Source organism: Scomber scombrus, chromosome 18 (genome assembly GCF_963691925.1).
Source record: "Scomber scombrus chromosome 18, fScoSco1.1, whole genome shotgun sequence".
NCBI classification, from domain to species: domain Eukaryota; kingdom Metazoa; phylum Chordata; class Actinopteri; order Scombriformes; family Scombridae; genus Scomber; species Scomber scombrus.
The window spans coordinates 17,774,367-17,796,656 of record NC_084987.1 but is presented as its reverse complement, the minus strand read 5'-3'; the positions used below and the strand labels follow the sequence as shown (position 1 = coordinate 17,796,656).

At 41.3% G+C, this 22,290-nt stretch overlaps 2 protein-coding genes across 3 annotated transcripts; one reads left to right on the top strand and one right to left on the bottom strand.

Moving 5' to 3' along the window:
- Window positions 1-225: 225 nt before the first annotated feature.
- On the top strand, window positions 226-16,704 carry cramp1 (cramped chromatin regulator homolog 1). Of its 2 annotated transcripts, none has more exons than XM_062438072.1 (20): window positions 226-335; window positions 2,123-2,490; window positions 4,297-4,499; window positions 4,663-4,816; window positions 5,221-5,304; window positions 5,505-5,553; window positions 6,228-6,313; window positions 6,793-6,916; window positions 7,473-7,554; window positions 7,841-8,794; window positions 9,257-9,434; window positions 9,762-9,934; window positions 10,045-10,119; window positions 10,271-10,352; window positions 10,580-10,687; window positions 12,282-12,439; window positions 12,975-13,161; window positions 13,451-13,618; window positions 14,030-14,175; window positions 14,354-16,704. In XM_062438072.1, the coding sequence occupies exons 2-20, from the start codon at window positions 2,124-2,126 to the stop codon at window positions 14,465-14,467; spliced, it is 3,492 nt and encodes a 1,163-aa protein (XP_062294056.1). In that variant the 5' UTR covers window positions 226-335; window position 2,123; the 3' UTR covers window positions 14,468-16,704. The 2 variants fall into 2 exon arrangements, with proteins under 2 accessions (XP_062294056.1, XP_062294055.1); XM_062438071.1 differs by lacking the exon at window positions 226-335 and adding an exon at window positions 1,614-1,738.
- Window positions 16,705-17,328: 624 nt separating this feature from the next.
- dhrs7b (dehydrogenase/reductase (SDR family) member 7B) lies at window positions 17,329-21,428 on the bottom strand. The gene is made up of 7 exons (XM_062438070.1): window positions 21,312-21,428; window positions 19,838-20,009; window positions 19,614-19,732; window positions 18,657-18,867; window positions 18,330-18,422; window positions 18,055-18,207; window positions 17,329-17,703 (listed from the first exon to the last, which is right to left on the bottom strand). The coding sequence occupies exons 2-7, from the start codon at window positions 19,989-19,991 to the stop codon at window positions 17,498-17,500; spliced, it is 936 nt and encodes a 311-aa protein (XP_062294054.1). The 5' UTR covers window positions 19,992-20,009; window positions 21,312-21,428; the 3' UTR covers window positions 17,329-17,497.
- Between the last annotated feature and the right edge of the window lie 862 nt (window positions 21,429-22,290).

Below are 22,290 nucleotides of genomic sequence, written 5' to 3'. Positions count from 1 at the left end.
TTTTTTATATTTATTTACTTTATATATGTATTTACTTTTTTTTTCTTGTCGGGAAACTTAAAAGGCATGACAGGAAGAGCATGGCGATTGGTCCTTCGCAGGGCCGCTCTCAATGACGATTGGTGGAGCCTTCTGCCAATCACATTTTAACCGTCGTCATGGTGTTTTTCTGACCAATAACAGGGTTTGTTTTCGAGTCGTAGTGGGCGTGCCAATACGCGTGGAGACTCGCTGTGCTGGAGCTGTCATCGGTAACAAGCTGGAGTGCTACCGTCAGCTAAGGGATGCTAACCAGTATCTCTATTGGGAATACCAACAACAGGCTTCCACTTCAGGTAATTAAACATTGATAGTGTTATCAGTAGCAGGGTTCAGGCTCTGCTTGAATTATTAGTTTAGTTACAAGCAGGTTCTTGTAATCTTATGGATTGTTTGAGTGCCGTAACGTTAACGCTAAGTTAGCTAGCCAACAGCAGCTGCCATGCTAGGTAGCACGTTATGATATGACCACAATTCATTTCATACAGCTAACTACAACAAAGTTAAATACTACTTTTACTATAATTAACTTTAACTATTGTCACATTGCATTACTTAAGTGATGTTAACTCTCTATACCCGCTGTTAACATACTACAGGCACTGTGCTGTTAGGACTGTAACACTGTAGGAGAGTATGTATAGGTAAGTATAGATATTCATTTACTGATGGAAGATTTCACTTAACTTCAAGCTACACTGAAACGATGTTTTGATGCTGGGTAAAAGTTAAATTATCACAACATCCATCTATTAACATTACAATGAAGCTGTAAGAATTATAGATAATGCAAGTAAACATCAATTAACTTAACTAGTAGTTTCGGGGGGTTATTGTTATATATCAGTCATATTTTGTGTCTGGATGGCGTTTAACTGAGAGTTTGCGTTTAGATGACACACAACAGATTGTGTGGGAATGTAGATAAAGAGGTTATTTATCATCACTTTCAAACTTCAAGCCACTTATGGCCAATTAATCTTCCTTTGTTATAGCTTTCTCTTGCTGTCACCTCTCTGTGCTGCCTTCCTCCTGGTTATATTACCTAATAAATAATAATACTAATAAATAGACTGGATGCTGACAATCGAGAAAATCCAATACATTTAGTATTGTGCCACCCATAATAACACTATTTTACAAATGTAATACACCAGATATTGGTTCGCATCGGGCACACAAACCTACTTTCTGTACTGATTTTTAAACTTGTGATTAATTATTTGGCGATAGTATACTGTTAGAAAATGGAATATCATAACAATTACAGGATGCATATTAAATTAATCGTTTTGCAGATATAATTTCTGCAAGGCGACGGTGACGTATGACAAGCAAAGTCCACTTGCACACAGGTTAATACAAACTATCTGCGCCTATCAGTTCAAATGAGCTCAGCTGATGTTAACGGGAGAAATCTTCTTCATTGTATCCTGTAAATATCCCACATTGGTGTGTGGTATAAAAGTTTTATTTCTTGTTTGAAAGAAGCATTGAGTAATGTTGTTGCTGGTAGAAAACAGTTGAACTGCGCAGAGAGTTCAGTTCAGTCGAGGCAGGAGCAAGGAGAGGGCAGAAAGCGGAGAGATCGGTCTAGGATTTATTATGCCCAGTTTGACCAGTAATTGCCAATATAACCAATCGGACCCATGGTGAAGAGAAAGAAGACGTCGCCCACTACCGAAGATCACGAAAATGGGTAAAATTGTGTTTGAAATAAACACTTTATTTAGAGGGCGAATGCACCGAGAGGTTTTCGTTGTCGTTTCTGCAGGGCGCTAAACTGAAAAGCGCTCGCATTTGAATTTAGTTGAAATTCAACCTTAAATATTGCCCATAAGAGCCGAAAGACAGCTGTTAAAACACCGCAGTCAGTTAATGAACTCATTTGGTTGTTTAATAAAATTGATGTGAATAGGTTAAATGCATATATTTGGTGTTGTTTTGTCGGGACTGGAGAGGGGATTTGAAACAAACAGCGGCGGCCATGTTGAGAGACAGTGAACGTCGTCTTTAGAAGTTAATTTTTTCACACCGCTTTGCTCCTAATGTGACAATTTCCCCCCTGAATGTGTTTTGGCAGCATGACACCGGGCTCCAGGGAGGGGATCGGTGTCGATGGGAGGAGGAATCCGTCCAGAAAGCCCGAAGGTTGCGAAGAGGAGGAGAGCGGAGAGCAGGCGACCGAGGAGCGCAGTACAAAGGGAGACGACGGAGTGGAGAGTCTTAATCCATCAGCTCCGGGTTTCAGCCCCGGTTCAGCTCCGGTTCTCCCAGCCTCTCCGCCGAACCGAACCGGACTAGGCTCGACCCAGCCCTCCACGGATCCCGCCCCTCCGTGTCACGATCAACATCATTTTCTCCGATCAAGTGTCCGACCTCCAAGCAAACGGATCCGGAAGGATTCAATCGGCTCAACCATCAATGGACATGGCGGGGCAAAATCGAAAGGTACCATAGGTGACCAGCTCAGAGGGGATGTGGGATTAGCAAAGTGGGGGGTCTGCTCTCAGGTTTAGTAGTGTCACTTTATTTACAGTTTGTTTATCAGTGATGGGTAAAGTGACGCAGCTTTTGTGCTGTGCAGTCCCTCCGGGCCACTGGCTGGCATATAGTCCGGGTAGAGCTCAGGCTGCTCCAACACAAGTTGCAACATCCATCCTGTGAAAAGGAGAAAAGTCACAGGCCACAACTTACTTTTCAGTTAGATTGTAACTTGACTATTTTCAGTCGCAGTTTCTTGGAAACATGACGTAGTGAATTTAAAAAAGAAAGGTTATTAATGACTGTTGTAAACAGAGTGAAGGAAAAATAAATCCCATATTCATAATATAAAAATTGTATTTATACACTGATCCAACCAATTTGTGAATTACAGTTTTTGTATTAAAAAAAAAAATTTAAATGTGAATTTTAATAATAATTGTCAAAATAGACAATAGTGATGTGACAAACAACCAAAGATGTGTTTGTGGTGTATTCTCATTGTAGGAAATAACAACCTGCTGGAGCAAACTGGCTGACACTTTGTCTGTTACACTGTGAGAAATATATATGCTAAAGTCCTCTGTGAACTGACAGTAATATTTAATATCTGAGTATAGAAGTAAAACTCTCAGGCAGACTGACTTTTAAATGCATTAAATGATTGCCTTATTGAATAAAAATATTGATCCCTAATATTAATAGAAAAATGTCTTGAATAAATGTATCCTTTAAAATTGGGCATCCTTGTCCTGATCTCCATACCACAAATCTCACAAGACAGGTGGGGTAGTAGGGTGGGGCAGAAGCATTAATATCCATTATGTGTGAAACCTGCATCACCTGAGGTGTCCTCTGCTCATGTGAAAGCCCGTCACTGATGTGGTGTCAGCTAGAAACCTGAATATTCCTTACTCCAGAATTTGTATTTGCTCATAAATTTACAGAGAAATTAGTACTGCTATGCTTCAGGTGTTTTATTTTAGTTTTGTGTGTGTGTATGTTGCTAATCAAGGACAATATTTGGGTTTTTTATCTTACTTTTAAAAGTTCTTTATAAATGAATTGGACTCAGATCGGACAGAGGTGAACTGTGACCATATGTAGATGAATTAATTTGCTCTGACAGGTATGACTAATGGATTTCGTTTGTGGTTGGAAAAGAGAAAGTGATTATGATTGTTAAATCAAATACATACACATTGCGCAAGTGTTGACAAAGGAAGCCCTGTTTATATTGATTTGATGCTATGGTTCACATCTATTTTGAAAGAGGCACATCTTAAGTTAGTCCGTATGAACCGCACAATGATTCGATTTGTAAATGAACACCCATTTTGGCTGAAAATCGACTGTTGCCTTTACATAGTGCAGTGCTGCAACAGCCTCTGTGTTTGTGTTAATACCTCCTGGCGTTGTGCTCTGTGCTCAGCTAAACTTGGCCATTCAAGCCCACCACGAGTTGATTTTGGAACCGCGCACTGTAGACCTGGCCATAGGGACTGATTGCTTTTCCTGCCTCCTTGCCAGAGCTGTACCACGGAAGGGGAAGCTCTGCAGGTTGTGCGTTGTAATGGCAGTGGGTGGTTTTGTATGCATGGATTTTACCATCTCCCAAACCACGCACCCCAGAACTACAATTGTACGTTTTTCCTTTGCTATACAAAACAAGCAGTGCGGTAAACCAAAACATTCTTACTCTGATATTTAACTTGTGTTTTTCCTCTGAATGTTTGATGATGGATTTGTGGGCTCCTTCTCTGTGTAACACAGGGGCTGAGAATGGTTCTTCCTCTCAGGGGGCAGTGGGACAGTCGGGGCCTGTGGCCGGCTCTACTGGGGGAGTGTCCAAGGCGTCCAAGGGCCAAGGGTCTGCTGACAAGGAGGAGCAAGCTGGTAACCAGAAGAGGGCCCGTCGGCAGTGGGAGTCTTGGAGCGCTGAAGACAAAAACAGCTTTTTTGAGGGGCTCTATGAGGTACAGGATGGAAACTAATGGGCTGTGATTACTTATTATTATCATTTTACAGTAAATGGGCAAAAAAGGCATTGATGTTTATTTATTTTAGGACACTTAAACCAAGCTAAAATATCTCTTCATTTCTTTTGACATCATCTACTCATTTTTTTCTGGTGTACAGCACGGGAAGGATTTTGAGGCTATCCAGAACAACATTGCAATGAAGTACAAGAAGCGAGGGAAGCCTGCCAACATGGTGAAGAACAAGGAGCAGGTCCGCCACTTCTACTACCGCACGTGGCACAAGATTTCCAAACACATCGACTTTGCCAATGGTGAGACGCCATTTGTGTTTGACACCCTAACAATACAAATATGTGACTTTTAGCATTGCATCTTGTCTCTCATATCCGGTTTGTTTAAGTCATCAACGAAAGCTGTCAGAAATGTAAGCGTGGCATTCATACGAGTCCTGGATTTAAATGGGGCTTTAGACAAGTATAGTCCAGGTCTAGTTTTTCAACAATTCTTACAGTGATCTCTGTACAGCTCTTTGTTAGGCTGGGTCACTTTAAGTACCAAAACATACCGTATGTAAAGGAATTTCACCAGATAAGCTAAGCTTTCCCATACAAAAAGCCCTCAATGTCACTGTCCTGTTATCTTTCTCTAACATGCGCAAGCCTCCTGGGTCGCTAGTTACAAGGGTGTTATGACTTGTGTTGTCTTTCCTCCTTAGTGTACTCCCGGGTGCTGAAAAAATCCTCTCAAGAGCTGTACGGTCTCATCTGCTACGCCGAGCTCCGCAAAAAAGTCGGAGGATGTAAGTGAGGGCTGCACACGTGTTTGAAGGGACTGTGTGCCTTTTTTAAAGATGTTTGTGCGTTTGAGTGTTTTTGCTGCTGGTAGTTGGGGACACAAGGGATGTGATTAAACGCTGCATGCTCCCAGTCATGGGGGACAGCTGATCCTGAGGGATGATGTTGTAAAACGGAGCTCTCCTTTTTGTTTTGTCTCCGACAGTAATGGATGATAAGAATGTGGCAAAGCTGAACGAACTCATCCAGCAAGGGTAAGTCAGTTGCACATGCACACATCTGGGATTGACAAGTATGCTACTTTTGATTTGATTTATTTTATCACATCTGCAAAAACACTCTTTCACCTGTGGAAATATAAGTCTGAAATTTGTGCACATCATTCTGTTTATTGACAAGTTTAGTTTCTGTTTGTTTTGGGGTAAATTTTGGGCTGCATGAGGATGATGATAATATTTAAAAGCAAACATTGTGATGCACATAAGTGAGTTTCAGGTAGTCGCTGACTGTCACATACACGGATATGTATCATGGGGACAGTCGGAGATCATGATGACTTGTGCCAAATGCAAGAAAAATCCATCACAACAAGAAAAACTCATAACTAATGACTGACTAATAATTAAAGGGAATTATAAAAAAAATGGTCTCAAAACAAGTTGAATCATCACCTGTTAGTCTAACAGAAGTGACAACACACAAAACACTATTACATACTACACTGCTACTATATAGTAACACGTTTGTTATTTTTGTCTGGTCCAGTTGTTGAGGTTCTATTTAACAAGCTGTATTAATGTGAATTATTAGCACACTTGAAAAAATGCAGAGAGACAATGAGCACTGCAGTGAAAAATGTAGTGTGACCCAGAAAAGTCGTCCTCTAAAAATAATCAAGATTTCTCTGCTGTTCTGTCTGTTTGACCAGGGCCACCACTGTGCGCTCCAAAGGGAGGAACCTTCGAATCAAAGCACCCATGTGCCGTGCACTGAAGAAACTTTGTGACCCAGATGGTGAGCATGTGCACGCACGCCCCCAACACACACTGTACATACATACCAAATACAAAGTAAACAAATAACACTGCTGAAAATATAAACAATGTCAATGGCGAGGCACAGGGTTTGTGGGGGCGGGGCTTTGGCAATAACAATGGCAGCGTGTGGGCTAGTGGCGTTTCCATGGTAACACTGGGAGCAGATTGAGCGGGAGGGAGATGGTGGAGGTGACTGGTTGGACCAACTGTCATCTACCAATAACATTCATTCACCAAAGTTAGAGAAAAAAATACTTTAATCAATGATAAAAAAAATCTTAATCCAACCTGTCTCACATTTGGCATCTTTTACCTATACTTAGGCTTTTTTTTAATGCTATAACAGTCCATTAAGTATGGACGCCTGCTCTCTCCCAGTGAAGCCCAGCAAAACCTTTTCTCTGAGCTCTGCCAGTGTTTTTCAGTCAGTCTCACTGTGTCTTCATGTCCCTGCAGGAGTAAGTGATGAGGAGGACCAGAAGCCGGTACGTCTTCCCCTGAAGGTGGCAGTGGAGCTCCAACCACGTAGCAACCACTCCTGGGCCCGCGTTCAGAGTCTCGCTCACAACCCTCGCCTCAGGTCAGACATGCTCATCTCTGTGAGGAGTCAATAACAAAAAAACATTTTCAAAAGCGTATCATAGAAAGCGTGTCATAAAAATGTATTCATGATTAACTTTTTACGGCTGCTAACTGCATTTACTTCTGTTCAGTATGACAGTCATGAGTGTCATATCTGCAAATGTATTATGTCGTAAGGCTGCTGCAATAACTGTTTTGAAAAGTCCCTGTTAATGACATCTGACATTTGTAATGCAAGAAAAGCCAAACTCACATGGTTCTTTACATTACACCCATGTTTGCTGTTGTTTTTCAACAGCAGAGCTCATTAATGTAGTGCTTTCTGGCCAATGACACCTAGTTTTCAGATGTTGGAGTTTACATGAATGCATCACCAAGGTGTTTTGAAAATGGTCTGTGGTCACACTCACAGCACCACAAAACTGCAGCAAAACCCCCCAAAAATATGTTGAAGCATGAAAACTTAATTACACAACCCATTTTCATTCTGGATTATCAGACTACAGCAGCTTGTAAATTAACAACTCTCTTTTTTTTTGTCTTTTCCAACACAGGATGGTGGTTGAGCTCCACAGGAAAGTCTCCAGTCTCATTGAGTATCTGAAACAGAAGTGGGCGTACCACGACCAGCGGATTGTATCCTTTAACACATCATTTGATTACAAATTTGGTAGAGCATTATTAGGACCAATTTGCTATCCCATTTCATTAAGTAAAATGGTGTTGAGTGTGCCGAGGCACAAACAAATACAGAATTTCACAAAAATCGTTATTTTATCATTTATCTGTTGTACAGTGTAAAATGTGTAATCATCCGTGGAGTGTGAATAGAGCAGTGATACTGCACTTCAGCTGCAAACATTTGGGAGGACATTCCTGTTTCTATCAGTTATATCAGAGTCCTTGACACTGGCACTTTCAGCTCAAGAGTCTGATGGAGAGGGAGGCTCTGGAGGGCAGCCAGTCCAGCACAGCCTCTTCCAGCAAATCCCAGCCGGAGGAGCTCTTTCTTTTTCCGGCTGAGAGCAGCACCTTGACGATGCTGCCCGGTGTGGCACGTGTGGTTCACTCCAAGGCCTCCTGCACTGTTCACTGGCTAGAAAGCGGAAAGAACCGGCCTAATGCAAAGGAGCTGCCCACTGCCCAGATCCTGGGAATACACACTGCTCCACCAATTCGGACTGGTGCAAAATCTGGACGAGGAAGCACTGCCGCTGCTGCTGGAGTTGGTGGCGCTTCAGTAACTGTATTGAGTGACACACGTCGGACTGAGTCCCTAAACCCGGAGCCTTCATCAGACAGTTCTGCAAAGATAGAGGAGAAAAGACCACTACCTGTCTCTGTCCCTGCTTCCTCTCAGCAGGCTCCCAGAGAAGATGGAGCTGGGATGGGCCCCTCTGAAGGGAGCAAGAACTGCACTGGAGCAGAGACCAGTACCTGCTTATCGTTGACCAAAAGCAATGATAAGTTGTGTAGTGGTGCAGAGAGCTCATCGGAGCAATCTAAAGAGGAGCAGAACAATAGCACTTCTTCTCCAGAGGCCAACCAGACACCTCCAGGCAAGCCACCCGTGGCTGCATCAGAGGAGGGCATGCCGCAGGGCTCTGCCCCGGCGGCCAAAGAACGGACTGCTGAGCAGATCAGAGAGGAGGGCTGGAGCCCCCGTGATGCAGAGAACGTCACCCTGGCTGAGCTATACTTGATGTTAGGAAAGCCTGGCAAGCTGCAGCTGGAGTATGAGTGGCAACCTATCGCAGTTACTGACAACACCCAACAAAACGGACAAACCTCGGCACAGACTAAGCCTAGCAGGACACACCGCGTGTTGCGCTGCCTGCTCAGACTGGTTGCAACTGAGGTCAATCCGAAACCTTTGGTAGGGATTAAATGTTACTTCTCACAATGTAGATGCTGGTTGCCAAATAACGTTTTAAAATGTTTTGTGGGCAGAATATCCTATATTACTGTGTTTGATTTGTCTACCAGTGAAACAGAAATGAACTTGTATCATAAGGCAGATGATTGGAAACGTGCATCGCAGTGGCATGAATGAAGGCAGCAGCTTAAAATAGATATTGTTATTAAGTGGTCTTCAATCACGTGCAGCAGTTGGACAGCAGCATGTGTGGTGTATATTCTGTGGATTCATAAAACTGCATGACTAAGTGTCTTTATCCACATTAAATCCTGGATGAATAGACACATTTAACACTGGTACAATGTCAGCTGATTTCAGAACTGGCAAAGGGCTGTAAATTGCTCTTTGCGCCACCATTAAACTCTTGTAAAAGAGTACATGTAAAGCCAGATGGTGTCATTAATGTGTCCTCTCCTCCAGGCTCCAGAGCTGTGCTCCACAGCCACATCACCACTCAAAACCCATCAGGAGGAGCAAAACCAGGCCCTCACGCCTCCAGGAAAGGGTCCATTAGCAGGTGTTCGCAGCCCCAGCTGTGGCAGACAGCAGGCCTCTATCCGAGGGGCCAGATTACACCTGCCAAACGTTGGAGGCTCAGGTATCAATGTGCCTTCATTGCCCGGCCTAAATTCCATACTACACGCATTAAATGTGCATTTTTAGTGTAGATTATTCCCTGTAAAGAGTGTAGTTCCTAGTACTGTATCTGCTTGTCATTTGCACAGCTATATTCTGACCCACGTACGTCTTCTTATTTTATTGATTATGTGTGTTGATGGTGCTTAAGTTGTTTATTAGACCACAGGAAGTCATTAGGCAGTGCATCGCTTTCATTTACCACATTTTCTAGTATTGTAAGCACAGCACAAATATATTGTAGTAGTTGTGTGTTTTTATTACATTTTTATGTTCCTGTCCTGTTTAGGTGGTCGTAATCTTCCCCGCTCTCTGCTGGGGTCGACAGCAGGCGGCGATGCAGAAGGTGGTGTGTTCGCTGTACCCACCACGCTCCCCCCCAACAGTTCACGCCACAACAGAATGTTCTCCCCCAACAAGGAGGCAGAATTGGCCTTAAGGCAACAGCTCGACTCCATCAGTGTAAGACAGAGCAATGTATATTTTTTTTTTACAACAGAACTACGAAGTCCACATTACAATGAAGTTGTTTGTATTGATTTTTTTTTTTTTTTTTTTTTTTCTCCTTGTAGATGCAGTCAGATCTTTTTCTTTCTAGACCGCGAAAACCTCGAAACAGACAACTTCGGAAACCACTTGTGGTTCAGGTAAGAAGAAACAAAAAGGTGTTAGTTTATCCATTTAGTTGTTTGTACTTTTAATGTCTTTATTATGGATCTCTGACATGTTGTGGATCACACTTTTTTTTTAAAACAAACAAACCTGCATCTATTTAAATTTGTGCTTTTTTGTCCACAGCGAACTCTGTTACCCCGAACTACTGGAGACACTCCTCAGCATGTTTGCTCCTTCTCCATCCTCTCCAACTCCTCTGCCACAGGTACGCTTTCAAACATCTGGATCCCACTGTGAAATATTGTATGTTTGGTGCTGTGGGACAGTGAGTTTTACTTTTCTCTATGGTGTAGTGTAAACCTGTCATTACTTTACACTACATAACGTGTGGTGATGTATGTGTTACTATTCATTGTGCTCATTACACATAGCCAAATATAATTTCTCTGTCCGCTAATCTCTCACTGTCTTGCTTCCTGTTTCTTCCCTCAGGAACTGGATCTTTCCGGCCAATCCAGACCCGTCTGACTCCTTCCTCCCGCCCTCTCCCCAAAGCTTCCCCTGCTGCCTCCAGCTCTGCAGCGGCCAATCAGCTCTCCAGTAAGTACCGTAAAAACCTGTGTATAAGTCGCACCTTTAACACAATTTTTTTTATTTAAAAGTGGGGTGCGTCTTATACACCGGTGTGTCCTATTCACCAATAAAATACAGAGAGAGGTTGGATCTGGATATGATCATAGGTATGAAAAAGGCAGTCCACACTTAGAACAATAACTATAACAATAACTATAACTGTAAACATAATGATGTGAGCGTCCACACTTATGAACGATAATGTCCGTACTGAACCGTAAACAGCGGTGTCAAGCACTCGCTGTCCACTACAGCTGTGTTGGGAGCTAATGAAAATAGACCCGTTAATGCTGTATGTTGTATGGAAATATGATTGTGTGTTGAACAGGGTTAGGGTTAGTATTTCAGACACTGGTTGCTGTGATGTTTCAGTATTTACAGACCAAACTGGTGCTGAAGCGCAATGTGTAAAAGCGCGACTCGGGTGCAGTAGTCTATTTGCGCACAGTGACAGCTCTGATGAAGAGTTTTTGGGACTTGAGTAAGCACACAGGTACACACTGTATTAAATATGTAAAGTTACTGTGTTCTTTTAAAAGGTTTAAATGAAACTCAGCCTAACCCAAACCTGGTCTGAGTTAATATACCGGTCCAGTTCAGTTAAGCAAATCACTACCGAACCATTAACCATCAACCCCCAACACACTGTTTCAGGTGTAATGTGTGTTTTAATTGATTTCTAATGAAAGTAAATTGAGAAAGTTTTGAAGTACAAATATGTTTATAAATGAATAACTACTGGTGCATTCAAATAAACCAGTCTTTAAAAGGAAAAGTGTTTTTCCCAGCATGACAGCCCCCCCCAAAATAGACTGCAACTTATACACTAGTGTGACTTATACACCGGTTTTCACGGTACCTCATCTATTAATGAATCCATTTATCTCTCCTATTTCATGTTTTTGGTAAATTCCTGATAGATTGTAATTATGTTGTACTGTTGAAGTTTAATCAGTTTTACCTTTTGTCATGTTACGTGTCACGTTTATTACGTGCAATAAACAATATGCTTTTTACTAAATGCCCTCAACAAAATAAGAAAAAACACAGTAAAGTTAAACCACCTAAAGAGAGTTGCACATTTTTGTTCTACATGTTGTCCTTTTGCCTGCCACCTACAATTTATATAAGTGATATTCCTCCTTCACTTCTAAAATTAAGTTATTTTTGTTTGAGAAAGAGTTCCACCGTCTCAAATGATATAAAATGATTGGCCTCTTAACTCCCACATGATCTCCAACAAGGTTTTGTACAAACACTCTTTTGTGCAGGGCTAAAAAGACAAAAACAACATTCTTTCCAGCTAAACTCTCCTAGAGGAAGAATTTGAGTACATTTAAGTCTTCATATCCTCTCCGACCCCTCAGATTACCGCCTGCTTCCTATTTTTATATTCAAATTGTTGTTGAGATTATTTGCTGAATACAAACATGTAGTTTGCAGTTTATTTTCTGGTAAAATCCCTTTTGACATGCTAGTCTGAAGCATTGTAAACACTTATCAGGTCTGTGCAGATGTAACAAATCCCTTGCTTTTATACGCTGTTTCTTTCCTCTCTTAGGTGCCATCGACCTGGCAGCCAAGTCTGCAGGCATCATCCCTGGCAGTCCCTGTCGGGAGCTGGATTCTCCCGCTGTTGATAACAGCACCCTGCTTGGCACCACGCCCATTGTAGATGCTGAACCGAACTCTCAGCTTCTACAGCACAATGTCCCAGAGGTCAGGAGCACACACACACACACACACACACACACACACACACACACACACACACACACACACACACACACACACACACACACACACACACACACACACACACACAGAGTCTCCTTTTACCCTGCAGGATGCCACAAATTCTTCGAGACTATAATTCAGTTATTCACCAAATTCAGATTTTATGATAAGTTTGGTTACAATGAACCATATAAACATCAACCTGTTTCCTTCATCTGGAGATTTTAAATAGGTTTTTGTGTGAATGTAAACACACTGTCAAGATTTTTTCTGATTACATATCATTTGATTAGATGTGCGGTGGGAATAATGTATTCATTCTCAATACCAGATCCATGCTCGTTAGCTTTGGATCACTGCTGACTGAAGAGACTGCTGTGTTTGTTCTGGCAGACAGTGAGAAATAGAGAAAACTCACACATGTCGACCTGAAAACTCCTCTAATAATATAAGAAATAAAAGCAGAGAAGATCTAACAAAACCGTCCCGTTAAGTGTTCATCTTGTTCTCTCCACAGAATGGTCTGCCTCCACCGTCTCCTGGAGTGACTGGTGGTGGAGACTCGCTCCTCTCTCCACCCAGCGTAGCCTCACTCCTCGACATCTCTCTCCCCGGCCCCCCTGAAGAGGCTCTCGCTCCCGGAGAACCTCAAACACACATCAGTGACTCCATCATTGAGCTCGCCATCAACTCTGCCCACTATGGTGCGTGTATGTGCTGATATCTATTCTTAGAAACTGGCAAAAAAAAAAATTGACAGACAAGACAGGAGTTGAGTTTTTTCTTAGACTCGACCGCAGTCAGTTTATTGAAATGACAAAGAACAACAGGTTGTGTTTTCTTTGGAGAGGTTGATTAATGTGAAAGACAGTTTTAAAGTATTTAAAGTACTCTGCTTAAGAAACATGTCGACATGCAGCGGACTCCACTCCCGAGCTGGCGTCTTGAACGTCGTGTATCTAATCTGACAGCCGTTGTCCTATCCTGCTGCAGGTGAGGAGACGGCTCTCTCTCCAGCCAAGCTGAGCAACAGCGACAGCTCCAAACTGTTGACCTCATCTCCCTCAGTCAGCCCGTCCCGAGGCTGGATCCCATCGCCCAGCCATGACCCCCAGTGGTATCCCAGCGACTCATCTGACTCCACACTGGGATGTCTCCTCTGTAAGTCTATTAGTCGTTTAAACACACACTAACAGATACTAAATATAATTGAATTGAATTGAATATTCAAAATGTCTTATCCAGATTACTGAACACACAAAGTCTATTTTTGCCTGTGTTTGAGTGGGAATATGGTGAAATACTCAAAGCCTGGTCAGAGTGACTGTAACACAGTAGGTAGTTTTGAATACATGTCAGATTAATAATGGCATCAGTAACGTAACAAACGTTCACAAAGGACTCTTTGTTCAGTCAAATATTCATTCTCTTATTAATTCACAATAACACTGACACAGCTGCACATTTCCTCTTGCGGTGTTGTCCCATGAACACGCCTTTGTTTCGACTCTATTTTTGTGCTGTCTCCTCTATTCACTGTCTCTCTGTCTCTCTCTCTTTTTTTCCTTTCAGCCAGCATGGTCTCTCCTGATAAGGGCAGGCGGACCACCCTAACCCCCTCTGGCCCCTCCAGTGGCACGGCTCTGCTTGGTCCTAGCCTCCTGGACTGCAATTCCCATGATTCCTTTCAGTCCCGTGGCCTTCCTGATGTGGCAGAGGTAAGTTGATGTGGATTTTTGATAAAGCACGTTGATGAATTTCCGCTTTTTGTTCTTTATGATGCCTACTTGACATGTCACTACAAACAAACAGCAAACAGGCCGGTTGAACTACAGAGGTCAATGGTTAAAAGGAGTTGTGTTTTTTTTTTCTTTGTATCTTCTGTCGTGCCTGCAGATGGACTCTCAGCTTGCTTGTATGATGAGCGAGAGCAGCGTGGACTACATCGCTCGCTTCAATGACCTGGCTCAGGAGCTGGCTGTGACCGAGCCCTCCATCCCACCGCCCTAAGAAGGAGGAGGAGGAACTGGCTCCACCGGCACAAGGCCATCTGGAGGACATCTTGGTGTCTAAACTGTCGTCGTGCTCTCCCTTCAAAGGAGGAAAAATAACAGCAGAGAATGACCAAACCCCAAAGCCATCCCTGCCCTGTTTGTAAAAGTGCAATAATTACGGTGAACCGCGACCATTGTTCAAAGCGAGTTAGAAACGCGTTGGTTTCACTGAACTGTTCTTTAAGGTGAAATGCCCTTTAAAAACAAACACTTTAGAAAAACAGATGCGTTTACAAAAAACAACCTCATGTACAGGAAAATACTATGCCATATCTGAACAAAAAATATTTTCACTGATCTTTTATGTCTCTTCCTGCTCTTTTTGTGTGTCTGTCTGTCTGTCTGTCTTCTTCTCTCTCTCTGATTTACCCCCCAAAAATGTGTATATCCGCCAAAATGTGCAGTTCAGATCCCAGCTGGTGGCAAACCGCTGCTGGTAGGGGACTTTAGAAAAATAATGGCAGCGAGAAGGAGGTTGTTTCTTTGTGGCCTCGGTTGCAAAAGTAGAGCACAACACGGTAGGGAAGGTAGAAGTAAAAAAATCCTTTGCCGTCGCCCTCCATTTCATGTGCTCTTCATCTCCTATCAGTTCAGGTGTTATTGGTTGTGTTTAAGGAAGAAAGCCTGCCCCCCCGCACGCGTGTGTTTGGAATCAGGTTCTTCATTTTGTTATACAGTCAAAAAACGGCAGCTTTCGTTTGGTTGACTACATTTTGGTAGTAACTCTACAGATGTGATCATCAGTGACTCCATGAATTTTGTGCTGAAATCATATTGGAGTTCATTGTCAATCGCTTATAATGTCTAAAGAAGATAAGACCCGTTGAACTTGTTGCATAAGCGGGTTAAGAAGAAATAACATACTTCTACTTTCTTCCTCTGCATACTTGGATTCATCTTTCCGAAGTTCTGATTAGTTCAAACTAAACAAATAAAAACAAGCCTGTTTTTAGTCAAGGCTCGAACCCAAAATTTGACCAACCACATTCATTTTTTATTCAGGCTAAAATGAAAAATGTTTTGGGTACCTCCTGGTAGTGTTACACTCCGTTTAAACTCCACAGGAGCTAGCAGTAAGTATGTAATCTAACACTAAAGCCATAGCTGACACTCCACTTTTTGTACTTTAAGTCCTTTTTAATCACCAGTAAAACCCTTTGATTGGTTGTGCTCAAAACATAATTCCCCACTGGTTGCAATTAAACACTAGGGCTAAGGTCAACATGATTGGCTTCCAAACATCATCTTGCCTAAGCCCGGTCTGCATGTGATGACGTTATGAGGTTAAAACATGTTTCAAGTGCTTTCTGTTACCGTTTGATGCACTGTTGTTTACAGCAAATACACACAGACCACATGATCCTCATCACATCCAGATGTTCTCTGAACTTCAATTTACCAGCATCGTCAATATGCAGTATTGTAAACATTTTTGCCTCAGTGTGTTCAACTTCATCTCCGTGTGTGAAAATTGTCGGAGAGCTTATGTCGTCATTCCACAAATGGGATTTAAAATGTTGGTCTCCTTTGAGCACCTTTTGGGGGGCTTTGACGCTACAGTGTAAAAGCTCTTATGATTATTCATTTGGGAAAGGCTTTATCTTCTCACACTAGATTAAAAAAACAATGAAGATGGTTCTTAATGAGGAATAAACAGCAGGTTTTATCTTTGAATCTGGCATGTTTTTTTGTTTTTTTTTGTTGAAGGATTTATTTGTACAAATGGCAATTCCAGTATTCACTGCGCTTTTGTAACATAATGTAAATTGTTATTTGGACTATTTATTGTTAACATTTCAGAAAAATGTTTCTGTTTAACTTAATATTAAGATCTAAAAAGGAAAAACCTGTTGTTTAAAGTTTTCAGTTTGTAAAAGGTGTTTTTATTCTGTGTATAAAGATAGTTATAAAAAAACAAACAACTTTGTTTCTGTGTTTTCAACCTGTTAAATTCAAACTTAATATTTTGTGGCCTTTGAATTATAATGTGTTTAAGGTTTTGGTTTATCTTTGGACCCAGTAACTCAGTACTGGGTCCAAAGATAAACCCCCTGTTAGGAGGACTATGTCGTTTAAAAGAAAACATATTTCATCCCAGCTGAAACATTTGTTAAACAATTAAACCCTGAAATAAAACAGCAGGAATAATATTGCTCATCTGCTGGTTATTACATGAAATTGGTTGAAAAGGGAATTGGACTGAAATAAAGAGTAATTTAACAAAACTCAAACAGGAAATCAAACTGAACACTATAAAAGATTTTTAGATGCTGCGTTTCCTTCCTCTACATGTATTAAAAGCTCTGTTCTGAAATTCACATTCAGGACTGTACTCTGTAAACCATGATGAAGATGACCCAGAAACAAGTTCTACCATATCTAGAAACTGTCTTCACGGCAACTGTTAAATAAATCCAGAACAGCATCAAGATACTGTCATCAAATCCTGCATGTCTGTCCTTAAAGTTAGATAGGGAGGATGCGACTTTTTTAGTCCCGATACCCGTATTGACCGATACTGAGTACCAATCCAATACCAGTGTGTAGTTAAGCTGTATAAGCTGTATGCCGCACTGTATGGAAGAGAAACGACTGGGATCATTCTGTTATGTTTGAGGCAACATCAGACTTGACCTAAACATTTGCTTCCTAACTTTATAAAACAAAATGTAACAACTGGTTATCCAGGATGGCCAACGTCAGGCTGAGTGAAAACCGCTCACCAAAGCAGAGCCAAACTAAGTTGAACCTGCTTCCTGACACAGGCCTCTGGTCAACCACAGAATACTGAAAACAAACACCATTAGAACCTGTTACTATGTACTTACAAATGTTTGGTTTATTTCACACATTAGACTAGCAACACAGTAAACACGCCTATTATGGCTGTTCCCTGAAAGTGTTCGTGGAGTACTGCATGTCCTCTCAACTCATGTCCTTTCAGTTTCATATTTTGGTCTGTTTGCATCTGTGAGCTGCAGGGTCCTCACTCTTCTTTAGGTTTCTGCTCCTTGCGGGCACGAGAGGCCATGAGCTTGAAAAAGAGCGCGGGCCACAGTGTGCGGAGGTAGATGGCGAGGGTGGGCAGAGGTCCTGCCAGTACGACATCTTTGCTCCTCTTACGGACTGCCCTCAGAACTGCCTGAGCCACATCCCTGGGGTCCCGGCCTGTTGCTGTGGCCTTGTCCAAAACTGAAATCAGCGTTGCACAGACAAGAAACAAGAAGCATTAATGATTTATTCCATTTGATCTTATTATAATCTTCCATTTAATTTAGTCTTTAAATCCTATGTATACATCCATTGTGTGTTTCTTTTATAATTCATGCCTTTTCATATGTGCAGCTAGCATTGCATTGTTGTTGAAAGGTGCTCTACAAATAAACTTGCTAATGCTTTTTGTACACACATCAGTCATACAGTGCAGCGAAAAAGTGTTTACCACCTTCCTGACTTCTACAGTCACATATTCATCACACTGATTAATATTTCTTTGTCTTTCCTGTAAACACATTTACACACTTTTTTTTCTCTCAGCCTCACCTCCATACTTGGACCCATCTCCTGTGACAGCGTTGAGCGACAGGTTGGTTCGGATGTACCCAGGACTGATCACAGACACTGAAATCCCATAATGCTCGACCTCTGCCCGTAAGCAGTCAAAGTAGGCCTGCGTGGCGTGCTTCGAGGCTGCATCTGACCACAGTGAGCACAAACCAGAGTCCCACTTCATTTCCACTCAAACTGACAGGTTGAAAAAACATCTTGAGTTGTTTTTTGTTTTTTTTGCTTTAATTAAATAAGTAAAGGTGACTTACAAGCTGATCTGTAAGGAATGGCTATCTTGCCCTGGACACTGCTAATGACGACAACATGGCCGCTACGCCGGTGAATCATGGAGGGAAGGAGAGCTGTGACGGGAGGAAAGAAGAAGTAAACAATAGAGAACACCCTTGAAAAATGTTAAATATTGTGCTCTACTATAAAATCGGAAAATGTCCATTAAAATCTATTTATTGTTAGTATATTGTCATTATTAGTATGTGAATTTCTGCCTTTTTAAACACCACATACTTCATCAATCCTGTTCAGGTTATAAAAAAGCTATTAAACATTCAACAGTCCAAGCTTTGCTCCTCATTAACCTTGAGTAAGAGCAATGGGCCCAAAGTAATTTGTCTCCATGACGTCCCGCTGCACTGAAATGTGGGTATCCAGTATGTTGCCACGGTAACTGATTCCAGCATTATTGATGAGGACGTCCACTTGTCCGTAACACCTCAGGATCTCCTCTGCAGCTCTGTCCACAGAGTCTGTGTCCGCCAGGTCAAAGATAACGGTGCTGAGAGTGTGAGTCTGGTGGTTGAGCAGAGCACAACAGTTATCTCATCTCTCGCTGCCTTCATGTAATTAAATCACTGGTCAACATCTGGTTTAAATAATGTCATTAGTCTGTAGAGTGACTCTCCGCTGACAATGAAGACAGACTGCTCACCTGGACCTTTATTTTAGTTTGGGGACTGTCTGTATATGCTATTATCATATGTATATACGTTGTGTACATTATTCAGGTATCAATACTAGTAACCTACACTCAATGCTGACATCCATGAACACAGACATAGAGATAGTCTATTTATGTATTTTATATCATTTAGACTTAAATAGCATTTGATTCTTTAACATGTTTACCTCATTGTTTTCTTACTTTATTGTTGGCTGCTGTAACATTAAAATACTATGTATGTCTATCTATCTATCTATCTATCTATCTATCTATCTATCTATCTATCTATCTATCTATCTATCTATCTATCTATCTATCTATCTATCTATCTATCTATCTGTATGTCTATCTATTTTTTTTAATTCCAAATAGGAATCATGATTACTAAAGCTATCTTGAGAAAAATTATACTTTTTTACTTCAACATTTTGTTTTAAATTCAAAATGATTTACATTAGCTGTTATACAGTTGTAAAGTGTAGTGAAGACAGAGCAGGGATTCTGGTTAGAATACATCTCAGACCATCAGCAGCCTAAATGGTTTAAGAACCAGAAACCTTTTGGTCTGACGCTGTGTGAGTGTGTGCACACACACCTTACGCTGTTTCTCTGTTGAACTTGCTGTAAGCTCCTCAACAACCTGCTGCAGGCGGTTTGCATCTCGTCCACACAGCACAAGCCGTGCTCCTGCAGCGTGAAAGACCTGTGCACACTCTGCAATACACATACACAGACAGGTGTGGATATACGTGATCTCACCACTGCTGCATATCAGTGAGACTTGAATTGTAGAGAATGTCTTGTATGTTAGACACCGACCTTTCCCGAGTCCAGAGCTGGCTCCAGTGATGACAACCACAGTGTCCTGCAGAGAGGCTCCGGCTCTGAGTCGGACGAGTATCCGGTACATCATCAAGACCCCAACACCTGCTAAAGCCAGCGGCAGCACTCCTCCTCCCGTGATGCGCTCCATGGCTGACAGTCCCAGTCCCTATGAGAATAGCTATCACTGCTATCATGCTTTAGACCTACTTTGTCTGGGAATCAAGTTATAGGTGATTCCTGAGCTCCATTAAAAATAATAGGCTACATTAAATTAGTTAGAAGAATAAACATCTGCTGGTTACAGATATAAAAATGTCAAGTTTAGCTTTGTTTTATCAGCTCTGTATCATCAACATGATTATCTGAAGGTTTTTATTACCTGAACATCACATTCAGGGGGGAAAAAGTTAGTTGCAGTGCAACTTTTTGTTGATTAACTGGCTCTGTGAGCTATTTTTTGTTGGAAATAAATAAAAAATAAAACATGACTTTCAACGAGTGTGACTTTGACATGTGTGCTCTGAAAGCTCTCATGCCAAGAGGATTGAGGATGTTTTAATGTCCCCATTTAGTTAAGCCTCTTCTATTGGTTCTGTTTCCAAAGCACAACACAAACAACAAGCATGGCAGCAGTGACAAAAACTACTACTAAATATGATAGCACACACTCAATCAGATTAGATCACAACATTTAAAAAGTGTTAGAAATGTATATACAAGGAAGAAACTCAACATGAAACAGAATAAACAATGATCAGAAAATAATATAAAATTTAGTCAATAACAAGTTTCCTTGTACTACGCTGCTAATGGAACGATTTGCATAGCTTCCAGTTTTGTATTAAGTATCTCAGAAGTACAATTCAGCAATTATAACACTCAGTGTTGTTTTTTACCAGGTGGATACTCAACACCTGAGTAATTGGGACGGAGTGAAAAAAAATAGAGAACATTGTGGACTCTTTTCTTGTGCGTGCTTTCTAAATGTCCTTCTCAAGTCTGTCATTGCAGATGTGCATAACCCTGATTGTGAGCAAAACAACTAAACTATCGTACAAGACATAAATCCTCGTATTTACACTACAACTTCCCTAGATTACAATTTGTAATCGAACTAGATTATACAGCACCTTGCTGCATAAATGTGTGATTTATGACAAAAATAAGTACTTATGCTGAGCTATTTATTGTTTGAAACCATGAATAAACACATTTGCATGCACCAATTAGAACATTTAGTGACACAGGCTTGGTTTATGTTATGATAATATACATATCATATAAAATATGTTAGATGTAAAAACCTTATTTACAACAAAACACACTGAGCTTCCCATGAGCTGCACAGGCGGGCTAGTAGTTAGTGAACTGAGGTAAATGGATGGGTATGCTAATGCTAATGTAATTTAGCTTCAAAACAGTAACTAACTCATACACTAGTGATAGTGTTACATTCACTACAGCTCACCTAAGTAGTTGTTCCGTTGTTCAACACAACAGCAACAGCGTGGGTCGGTGCTTTGGGCAGTACCGGGCTCGTCTCACAAACAGGACTTACTGACTGGTGTGTACTACCGGGGTCGGTCGTACCTACATGGTAACCCTAGATTATTCATTCTCGCGAGAGTTACACGCATAGTTCATTCATTTTGCACGTTGTTTGTCATTTTAACAAATAATTATATGTTACGATGTGGCAACGCTGTGGTTAAGATCTGGTTAGACACAAAAAAAATACTGGGTTACAGGCAATGAAAGATCATGGTTTGAACCACTCTCGCGAGATCCTTCGCAAAGGTAGGGTTACCATGTAGACGCGACCTACTGTCAGTCGGTGTTCTCCTTATCCGAGAGGAATGATGGGGATTGAAGTTCGTATACGCCTGATTATTGTAGCATTGTCGTAGCACTTAAGGCCTTGTAAATATTTGTCCTGGGTTTTTTTTTTCTACAGAAGAAAACAAGCAGACAAACGGGCTTCATTTTTGACTTAAGTATATTTTTCTTCAAACAGCTGAACTACTAGGACATGCTGTTCTGAAAAGGCTACTGAGATATTCAAGTTTATTAAAGGGGCCTGTCACAATTGTTTCCCTTCTCTAATGGAAAAAAGATTCACTGCAAAGAGTATGACTCGAGCCTGTGGGCAAATCTCTGTATAACATTTCAGTTCACTTCAGCAGATTTATGATATTATATGATTTGTGCATAACTACCAATGCCTATGTGTCTTCTCTTCTGTATCTTTTAACTTCTTACATTTGGAACTTAACTTTTCTTATACATCATATGTGTCTAACTTTTCTTCCAAGCAGCCTGAAAAGAAACAGGAATAGGTAAAATATATGTGGGAGCAACTGGGAGAAGGGACTTGACTGAATACTGACCTGTCATCCAGCCATAGTAGCAAATGTTTTTTATGACTGGGATATTTCTATGCCACCAGA